At 38.0% G+C, this 11,615-nt stretch overlaps 1 protein-coding gene across 1 annotated transcript; it reads left to right on the top strand.

Annotated features, from left to right (window-relative positions):
• On the top strand, positions 1-11,564 carry LOC127640302 (tumor susceptibility gene 101 protein-like). The gene is made up of 10 exons (XM_052122749.1): positions 1-327; positions 807-894; positions 984-1,049; positions 1,144-1,307; positions 3,369-3,495; positions 6,590-6,647; positions 6,842-6,936; positions 9,104-9,306; positions 9,408-9,647; positions 10,084-11,564. The coding sequence occupies exons 1-10, from the start codon at positions 286-288 to the stop codon at positions 10,171-10,173; spliced, it is 1,173 nt and encodes a 390-aa protein (XP_051978709.1). The 5' UTR covers positions 1-285; the 3' UTR covers positions 10,174-11,564.
• Positions 11,565-11,615: the final 51 nt, after the last annotated feature.

Raw genomic sequence — 11,615 nt, 5'->3', positions numbered from 1 at the left:
ACTGTAGTGACGCTCACTGTGTTCATCTTGTTTATCTTCCTCGCAATGAATTCCAGTTGACTTTATGTGCATATTCTTAGTTTTCGTTAAATCGCTATAACTCATTTTACATGAATGAGTTATTAAGATCTCTAGAGCGTGTTTGTGTCTCACAGTAGTTGTTAATAAGTGTGTTTTGGCCTGGCAGCAGGCTTGAGCACAGACACACATACACACAAATTGCACACATTTCTTCTTCTGCCCCCCCTAGAGTTTAGTGTATTTATTTATATTGTGTAAACAATTATGGCTGTTGTCAACGAAGGAGCTCTTAAAAAGATGCTGAAGGTTTGTATCAAGTCTATTGGTTGATATTCTCAGATTTGAATGGTTACTTTCATTTAATATGGAATAATATGCTGGACATTTGACATTAATAATGTGTCTATATTAATAGTTTAATTTAGTTCTATTGGCATGTTTGATATTTTATTTATCTGAATCTATAATATATTGGGCTGTAATAGTGGATTTAGGATCTTTTTATAGTCATGTTAACGCCTTATGAATTTTATTTTTATATTGCATTATTAATACATGTAGTTAGACATGTCATGTTTATACAAGTGTATATATATGTGTGTGTGTATCAACATTAAAAGCACCTGCCTAATATTGTGTAGGTCCCTCTTGTGCCACCAAAACAGTGCCAACCTGCATCTCAGAATAGCATTCATTCTTCTCACCACAGTTGTACAGAGCGGTAATCTGAGTTACCGTAGAATTGACCAGATTACTTCTATTGCCCTTTTTTTCTTATCTTTCAGCAATACAAATACAGAGATCTCACTGTCCGGGAGATAACAAATGTCATCTCTCAGTACAAAGATCTTAAACCTGTTATGGATGCTTACGGTAAGATTATATCATCCTTCCTGTAGTGTGAGATGTTTAGAAACATAATATCTATTTGTGTTTTTCAGTGCTGGTTTTTTCCCCCTCAGTGTTTAATGATGGCTCCTCCAGAGACTTAATGAGCCTTACAGGAACTGTACCTGTTAGTTATAGAGGTGAGTAAATTATGGCAGAATGTTCACTTTTGGGTGAACTGTCCCTTTATACAGTATTGTATTTTCACTGTCCTTTCTCTGGTTCTTCCAAAAGGGAATGTGTACAACATTCCCGTGTGCCTGTGGCTGTTGGACACGTATCCCTACAATCCTCCTATTTGTTTTGTGAAGCCCACCAGCGCAATGATGATAAAGACTGGCAAACACATTGATGCCAACGGCAAGATCTATCTGCCCTATCTGCATGAGTGGAAACATGTATGATTCAATTACCTAAAATTGCAAAATTATAATGTTTTTGCACCATGTCTTTTGTGTAGTGGTAAGCTAATAGTAATAGTTCTAAACAAAATGAGCCCCAAAATTAAAAAAAATTGCACATTGAATTCAAAAATGGTGCTCTTTTTCACAGTTTGATGGAGTCATAGAATGTAAATGATGTTTTTGTACATATTATTTACATGTATTTTTCCTATTTTATATTATAAATGTGGAAATATATTTAATGTAATTTTTGTAACTACAGTGCTTTTAAAAAGTATAAACCCCCATCCAGATTGCTTCTGCTTTTGTGTACATCTCATAATAAATTGTTTATGGTGGTGGTGTAGTTGTCTAAGCACATAACTGGTAATCTGGTAATCAGAAGGACGCTGGTTCGAGCCCCACAGCCACCACCATTGTGTCCTTGAGCAAGGCACTTAACTCCAGGTTGCTCCAGGGGGATTGTCCCTGTAATAAGGGCTCTGTCATGCATAAATGTAAATAATGGGGTTCAGCTGGACAAGACACACCCAGGCCGGATTACTGCCAGCCCTGATCAATCAAATCAACAGCTAAATAGAACTTTTATGGCAGCATGAAGTTGGCTGAAAGGTCTCATCCTGTAGCACACTATGCCACGGTCAAAGGAAATTCCAGATATGATTAGGAAAAAGGTGATTGAAATACATCAGTCTGGGAAGGGTTACAAAGCTATTTCAAAGGCTCTGGGACTCCAAAGAACCACAGTGAGAGTCATTATCTCCAAATGGAAAAAACTTGGCACAGTAGTGAACCTTCACATAAGTGGCCAACCTTCCAAAATTCTTCCAAGAGCACAGCAACGACACATCCAGGAAGTCACAAAAAAGCCAAGGACAACATCCAAGGAACTGCAGGCCTCTCTCACATCAATAAAGTTCACTGTTCATGACTCCACTATCAGAAAAACACTGGCCAAAAATGGCATCCATGGAAGAGTTGCGAGGTGAAACCACTGCTAACCCAAAAGAAAATTAAGGCTTGTCTGAAGTTTGCCAAAACACCTTGATGATCTTCAAAGCTTTTGGGAGAATGTTCTGTGGACTGATGAGTCGAAAGTGGAACTGTTTGGAAGACGGGTCCAGTTACATCTGGCGTAAATCAAACACAGAATTCCACAAAATGAACATCATACCTACGGTCAAGCATGGTGGTGATATTGTGTAGTGTGGGGATACTTTGCTGCTTCAGGGTGACTTGCAAAAATTGAGGGAAATATGAATTATGCTCGCTACCAGAAAATCCAAAAGGAGAACGTCCAGTCATCAGTCTGTGAGTTGAAGCTCAAGCGCAACTGGATTATGCAGCAAGACAGTGATCCAAAGTATAGGTGTAAGTCCACCTCTGAATGGCTCAAAAGAAGTTAAATTTAAGTTTTGGAGCGGCCTTGTCCAAGTCTTGACTTGAACCCGATTGAGATGCTGTGGCAGGACCTTAAAGGGGCAGTTCATACTCAAACCCTCCAATGTGGCTGAACTAAAGCAGTTCTGCAAAGAAGAGTGGACCAAAATTCCCCCACAGCGTTGTGAATGACCGATGTCCAGTTATCGGAAGCGTTTGGTTGCAGTTGTTGCTGCTAAAAGTTGCACAACCAGCTATTAAGTTTAAGAGGACAGTTTGTTTTTCACTTGGGTGATATAGGTGTTGGATAACTTTTCGCTTCAATAAAAAAAAAATATATATATATATATATATATATATATATATATATATATATATATATATATATATATATATATATTTGAAAACTGTATTTTGTGTTTACTGAGGATGCCTTTTGTTTTATACCTTGTTTGAAGATCTAAAACAATTTAGTGTGAAAAATACACACAAAAAAATTGAAGAAATCAGTTAAGGGTCAAATACTTTTTCACAGCACTGTACATTTTAAATTATAATATCAGAAAACAGAAAATTTGCACTGATAATTAAGAATAGGATCTGATTGTTAAAGAAAACCTGAAATATGTCAAACTTTCTAATGATCTTGTATTTTGTTTACTCCTTACCCATCAGCCTCAGTCAGATCTGTATGGGCTCATCCAGGTGATGATTGTTGTGTTTGGCGAGGAGCCTCCCGTGTTCTCCAGACCCACCACACAACCTTCATACCAGGCCTTCCAGGCAGCCGGACCACCCAACCGTAAGCAGATTTCATTCTCCTAAGCTCCTATGTGTTATGTACTTTTGCTGTATAACAGGCATAATTTTTTTGTGCCAACAAGAAATGTTCGAAAAATTACAGTGGAAAAACATAAGAAAATTTTCATGAAGAAAATGAAACCAGTTCTCCGTAGCCAAATGTAATGTGAAAAAATAATGGTTGTACTCTTTTTTTTTTTTTTTTTTTTTTTTTTTTTTTTTGTTTTGTTTTGTTTTGTTTTACTGAATTCATCAATAAAAAAAATGGAATTATTTTTTATTACTGTACTACATCAATGAAAGATGTTTCTACAACTTGATTGGAGTCCACCTGTGGTAAATTCAGTTGATTGGACATTATTTTGAAAGGCACACACCTGTCTATATAAGGTCCCACAGTTAACAGTGCATGTCAGAGCACAAACCAATCCATGAAGTCCAAGGAATTGCTGTAGACCTCCGAGACTGGATTGTATCGAGGCACAGATCTGGAGAAGGGTACAGAAAAATTTCTGCAGCATTGAAGGTCCCAATGAGCACAGTGACCTCCATCATCCGTAAATGGAAGAAGTTTGGAACCACCAGGATTCTTCCTAGTGCTGGCCGCCCGGCCAAACTGAGCGATCAGGGGAGAAGGGCCTTAGTCAGGGAGGTGACCAAGAACCCAATGGTCACTCTTACAGAGCTCCAGCTCTTCTCTGTAGAGAGAGGAGAACCTTCCAGAAGAGCAACCGTCTCTGCAGCACTCCTCCAATCAGGCCTGTATGGTAGAGTGGCTAGACGGAAGCCACTCCTCAGTAAAAGGCACATGACAGCCCACCTGGAGTTTGTCTGGGAGACTTGTCAGGATCGAGGGAAAGATCAATGCAGCAATGTACAGAGACATCCTTGATGAAAACCTGCTCAAGAGCGTTCTGGACCTCAGACTGGGGTGAAGGTTCATCTTCCAACAGGACATCGACCCTTAGCACACAGCCAAGATAACAAAGGAATGGCTACGGGACAACTCTGTGAATGTCCTTGAGTGGTCCAGCCAGAGCCCAGACTTTAACCCAATTGAACATCTCTGGAGAGATCTGAAAATGGCTGTGCACTGATGGTCCCCATCCAACCTGATGGAACTTGAGAGGTCCTGCAAAGAAAAGTGGGAGAAACTGCCCAAAAATAGGTGTGCCAAGCTTGTAGCATCATACACAAAAAGACTTGAGGCTGTAATTGGTGCAAAAGGAGCTTCAACAAAGTATTGAGCAAAGGCTGTGAATACTTATGTACATGTGATTTTGTGATCAAATTGTTTTCCCTGTTCTGATATGAATATTAATTGAAGCTCCTGACCCATATCTGTATAATTGTATTCATTACACTGCTACCACACAGTTGGCTGAATTAGATAATCATATGAATATGTACAGGTGTACCTAATAAAGTGGCCAGTGTGTGTGTGTGTGTGTGTGTGTGTGTGTGTGTGTGTGTTATGTGTATATTTGTATAAGTATATAAATGTAACACATTTGTAATGAGGAAGAGATAGTGGTTTCTCTCCATTCTACAACCTCAATTCCTAAAGAGTTGGGACATTATGAAAAATGCTAATAAAAACAAAAAGGAGTGATTTGTAAATAATATTCACCCTTTACTATTTTGAAAGCACCACAACTAAACATTATATGATGATTTTCCTTGTGAATTTCATTGTTTTTTAAATGTACAGTAATTTCACATCAGATGAGACATTGGCAATTTAATATTAATTAGGCAGTCGTGTCATAGTATATAAGGAGCCTCCAAAAACAGCCTAGTCCATCAAGAGCAAGGTTTGTTCAAGACTTGTCAATTTACCAACAGATGCTTCAGCAAATAATCCAACACTTTGAGAACAATGTTCGCCAAAGACAAACTGGAAGGATTTTGGGCATTTGACCCTCTACATTGCACAACATATTTAAAAGATTCAAGGAATCTGGTGTGTAAAGGGCAAAACTAAAACCATTTCTAAATGTGCAGGCATCACTGTCTTAAAAAACATCATTCATCTATAAAGGATATCATGAACATGGGTTTGGGAAAACTTTAGTAAATCTTTGTTAGTCAACACCACTCGCCGCTGCATCCACAGATTCATGTTTAGACTTTACGGTGCAAAGCAGAAGCCATACATCAACACTGTCTAGAAGTGCTGCCGAATTCTCTGGGCTCGTTCTTATCTTATATGGAAAGTAGAACAGTGGAACTGTGTTTCTTGGTCTGAAGAGTCCACATTTTTGAAAATTTAAAGCTGTCGTGTTATCCTGGCCAAAGAGGAAAAGGATCATCCAAACTGTTATAAGTGTCAGGTCCAAAATCCAGTGTCTGTATGGGTCAGGGGTGTGTCAGTGCTCATGGCATGAGTAATTCACATATCTGTGAGGGCACCATTAATGCAGACAGATATGTGAGTTACTCATGCCATGGGCACTGACACTACAAATTTCAGAGCAACATAAACTGCCATCCAGCACTGTCTTTTCCAGGGACGTCCCTGCATTTTCTAGCGGGACAACTTCAAACCACATATGGCTGTGTAAGCAGAGAGTGTGGGTGCTAGATTGGCCTGCCAGCAGTCCTGACCATCTCCAATTGAGAATGTGTGGTGCATTATGAAGCGCACAATACGGTAATGAAAACCTGTGTGATTGTGCAGCTGAAGACCTACATAATGGATGAATGGGGAAAATTCCACTTTCTAAGCTTAAATTTGTGTCTTCAGTGCCCAAATGCTTAAAAAGTGTTATTAGAAGAAATGGTGATGTGTTTTGGAGAATGTTGCGATCATCTGATTTGAAATTACTGTACATTAAAAAAAAAAAAAAACTGTGAAATTCACAAGGAAAAACATATAATGTTTAGTTGTAGTGTTTTCAATATAGTAAAGGGTGAATATAATTTACAAATCACTCCTTTGTGTTTTTATTAGCATTTGACATACTGTCCCAACTTTTTGTAGAAGTAGAAGTGTAGTAGTACACTTAAGTTTAAAGTAGTGCCTGTTTTAAACAGCAGATGTCTCCAGCAGTGCATATTAAAGTGTTTGTGTTGTGTTCTTCCCTTCCTTCCAGAGTCCTATATGCCTGGAATGCCTGCAGTATCTCCCTACGGGCCAAACCCAAACCCATGGTAATGATTCCTTCAGTCTGACCAAGGATCACATGCAAAACAATGACAATTTTTCATGAATCTGTGGAAGTTATTATATTAAAAATTTTCGGGCTTTTTTAATACTAGTGTTATGAAAACACATTATTTGAAAGGTTGTGTTGTGATTAGTAAGTGTGATTAATTGGTTATGTAATGATTTATGTCTGCTCCAGTGGTTATCCAGGTTACCCTTATCCAGGAGGGAATGCTTATCCTGCCACAGGTGGTTCAGCGCACTACACTTCTCAGACCCCTGTCACGACTGTAGGTGAGTTAATCAGTTTTGTTGACCAACAATTATAACACATGAACCACTGTAATCCATTAATAAGCTCTCAAGTAAATATATAAATATTCAGTTTCAAAAAAATTTTGCTATGAATTTAATCTAAATGACCAACATTCAACATGAATCCAAGGTTATCTGAATTGGCAATATTCAGTCTGACTCTGAAGTTGATCTGAATTGGCAATATTCAGTCTGACTCTGAAGTTGATCTGAATTGGCAATATCCACTCTGAAATTGAGGTCATCCTAACTGGCAACATACAATTTTAATCTGAGTCAATTTAATTGGCAACAAAATCTGAATGAATCTGAATTGGCAATGCAGTTGAAGACTTGCAATTTAAACGTCTTGACATGGCCACGTTACTGCCAGCTTCATAGAAGTATACAACCACTGTGATGGCACCCACTTTAACCATTCACCCTATACATCTATCTTGATACTGACCTCTGGTCTTCTGCCTGGCATCATGCCTAGTTTACAGTGACCTCTCTGGAGCACTTTGAAAGGTTGGGTGTGTATCTAGACTCTGAGCTGATAAAAGTCATAGGGCTGGGTTGATCCTGTTTGTCAGAGCCTGTAGTGGTTAAATTTAAAGTGGCAGGAGTAAGAAGAGGATATCAATCCACATGGAATTGTCTGTGTTAGGCTGGTTTGAACCATGACATTCAGTTTAGAGTGCAGAGCCTCCAATCACACAGTCCTTCTGTGCCTGGATGATCTATGAACATGTTAAAGGATGTCTCCTCACAGACAGCATTCTGAGGGTTACACTTTATGAAATGTGGGACAAAAATATTAATCTTTTCACAGTGGAAAAGAGGTAGTATTTCATGAAGTTTGTAAACTTGAAATATGTTGTATACAATTGATTAAAGGTCCACAATTGTGTCATTTTGTGGTAAAATAATATTGTATACTGAACACTAAAGTGTGTAAACTTTTCATTATCTCAGGCCACATGGCATTTGCTGGTTTCATCTCTCTCATATTACTCTTTGGTTTCATTCTTCCTAAGAAAATAATTATGTTGGCTTGATACATTTTTGTCAGGTTAGTTTAAATTGAAATCAATATTTTATCTGCACTTATATATTTGGTAAGTAGCAATGTAAAAAGTGGGATTAGATACAGTCAGCCAGTCATTATTGCAAAAAGTTCAGTGTGGTACAAGATCCCTGCAGTACAGAACAGCTGACAGTACATTATCTCTTATATACTGTGTGTGTGTGTGTGTGTATACATATATACACACACACAGTTAAAATCAGAAATTTAAATATACTTAAGTTGAAGTCATTAAAACTCCTATTTTAACCACTCCACAGATTTAATTTTGGAAACTATAGTTTTGGCAAGTCGTTTAGGACATCTACTTTGTACATGATATGAGTAATTTTTTCTGATAGGCTAAAGGGAGTCAATTGGAGGTGTACCTATGGATGTATTTTAAGGCCTGCCTTCAAAATCAGTGCCTCTTTGCTTGACATCATGAGAAAATAAAAATGAATCAGCCATGACCTCAGAAAAAACAATAGTGAACCTCCACAAGAGATTCATTCTTGGGAGCAATTTCCAATCTCCTGAACGTACCATGTTCATCCGTACAAACTATAGTACGCAAGAATAAACACCATGGGACCACGCAGCCATCGTACTGCTCAAGGAGGAGATGCATTCTGTGTCCTAGAGGTAAACGTAGTTTGGTGCAAAAAGTGCAAATCAATCCCAGAACAACAGCAAAGGACCTTGTGAAGATGCTGGATGAAACAGGTAGACAAGTATCTATATCCACAGTAAAACAGGTCCTATATCAACATAACCTGAAAGTCATTGCTTCAAAACCGCCATTAAAATGCCAGACTACAGTTTGCAAGTGCACATGGGGACAAAGATCTTACTTTTTGGAGAAATTTCCTCTGGTCTGATGAAAAAACTTTAACTGTTTGGCCATAATGACCATTGTTATGTTTGGAGGAAACATACTGTGTTCAAACACCAAATCCCTGATCAACCTTTTCAAATGGACACCGTTGTCACTTGGTTCGGAAGACTAATTACTAACACAGTAATAAAATGGGCATTCAAACCGAATTCGCACCAAAACAACGCCATTCAATGTTTTTCTCTCATATGTCCCTCCAGGACCTAGTCGTGACGGTACCATTGGTGAGGACACCATCCGAGCATCGCTGATCTCAGCTGTGAGCGATAAACTGCGCTGGAGAATGAAAGAAGAGATGGACAGAGCACAGGCCGAGCTGGACGCTCTGAAGAGGACAGAGGAGGACCTGAAGAAAGGACACCAGAAGCTAGAAGACATGGTGTCTCGCCTGGACCAGGAAGTGGTGAGAACATTAGCACTTATCCCATAAATACGAAGGGTTTTCTTCCAGAGATCACATTGTTTTTGGCAGAAGAACAAAATTTAGACATGTTTTTTCCTCAGGCTGAGGTGGACAGAAACATTGAGCTCTTGAAGAAGAAGGACGAGGAACTGAGTGAAGCTCTAGAGAAGATGGAGAACCAGTCGGAAAACAATGACATTGATGATGTGATCATCCCCACAGCTCCACTCTACAAACAGATCCTGAACCTGTACGCAGAGGAGAACGCCATCGAAGACACCATCTTTTACCTGGGAGAAGCCCTGCGTAGAGGCGTCATCGACCTGGAGGTCTTTCTCAAGGTTTGTTCATCCTTTACTATCACTTCTCTGTTATCCATGACACACTTGTACTTTATTTGTTCTTAATTTTGCATGTTCACATCATGTCTGACTCCAATTTTACTCTTGTTGTAGTCTCACTTTGAAATGACAGCTGATTGGTCCATTGTTAAGGAATATTATGAGCAAAATTGACAAAGCAGAATCGGTTGCGTTCAGTTTTAGCAATGGCTTGTATTTATTTATTTTTTCTAAGATGTAAATGACCGTTGAATTCCATATAGTTACACAAACGTTTTTCATTGGAGTATTGGTACAACAACAAAACAATTATCGCTAATTTTCATGCCATTCATTCACATCAGATTTGACTTAAGCACATGTTTAATCTTTTTTTAGTTGTCTTTTCTTGGTGTTCTTGTTTGACAGATCGTTCCTCTTTTATATTTTCACACAGCATGTGCGACTGCTGTCCCGAAAACAGTTCCAGCTGCGAGCGCTCATGCAGAAAGCACGGAAGACCGCTGGACTCAGTGACCTTTACTGACCCTACTGCCACCAGTATCCCCACCCCACACACACACACACACACACACACACACACACACACACACACTTCAGCTCTGATCACATGACCCACACTCTCTCCAGTCTTCTCGCTTTCTGTGTTATTTCAGTGAGTTTACAGATTTTTAGATATCCACCTGATTTTATTTTATGAATTAAATAAATCATTTGTGTAAATGCAGATCAGGTACGCTATTTGAAAATGAACTAAGCATTCGATTTAAAGATGTCTGGAAAAACGAAAAAATGTCTGGGTTATTTTTCACCCCCCAATAAATTACCAAAAAATTATAAATTATATTTTGCGTAAAAAACAACGAAGCCTATTTTTAGGACCATTATGATATTTATTTGCATTGTGACATTATTTTCATGACAATTTGGCTCATGCGTCAAGACATTTTACATTTGCTGCTGTTTTTGTTGTTGTTGTTGTTGTTGTTTAGTTCCCATTACTATTAATGGTGATTCCAATAAACAAAAATAGAGTATATGTTTTACAGTATAAATCAGCATAAATTGAAAATACTTTCAATACTACCACATAATTTTTTCACATTATGATCTTGAGAGACTATTTTACAGTACGGTTTTGACAATGTGTTGCAATGCAAAACATCTTAATGGTTCTAGAAACAACCTTCATTTTGTAAATAAAATAATGACGTGGATCTGTTCTTGACAGGTTTTGTGTACAGTATAGATCATGTTCTTGCTTTCATTTGAGTTTATGTTAAACTGGCATGTGTTTCGGTCTGTTGGCTGTTGATACTACTACTGCTATAATAACTTTGTCACCTGAATTGTGACCTCTCAACATTTGTCTTTAGAGAGAGAATACAAGAATATTGCTCTCTTACATGTGGATAGTGACTCCAATTTTCATTCAGACGCTGTTACATGGTGTTGACATACTCAAAAGTTCACGGAAACATGGAGAACTGACGAGGATGACGACATGTGGTTCCGTATTTCAATTTTATTACATTTATGTTGACTTATGTTTAATATTTATCTATTCTCAACAAAGTTTGGAACTATTTACAGTTCTAGGTTTATTGTTTTAAGTAACTGCAAATCATTTAGCTGTATACAAAGAATAGTTTGTGACAAATAAGCTTTATTTTTAAGACAGAAAAGCTACAAAAGTTCTGTTATTTCAGTTTTTGGCAAATGCATTTATAAATTAACCAAATTCTTTAGTTTTGTGTGTATCTAATTTGTTGCATTTCAGTCAGTTTTAGTGCACTTTTGGGATGTGAATTTCATTTTTAAGACCAGAGTTGCTCTTTCAAGGGAGGCGTTGCCTAATCTGCTAATATTTGTTCTTATTTAAGTCTGTTGGTTATTATGTCTCCGAGATCAATAAAAGAATATGATCTTTAATCGTGATTGTTGATTTATGAAAGGTCAACCCTTGCG

Source organism: Xyrauchen texanus, chromosome 49, assembly GCF_025860055.1.
Source record: "Xyrauchen texanus isolate HMW12.3.18 chromosome 49, RBS_HiC_50CHRs, whole genome shotgun sequence".
Lineage (NCBI taxonomy): Eukaryota > Metazoa > Chordata > Actinopteri > Cypriniformes > Catostomidae > Xyrauchen > Xyrauchen texanus.
Note: the sequence above shows the minus strand (reverse complement) of the source record. Positions and strands in the feature narration are given on the sequence as shown.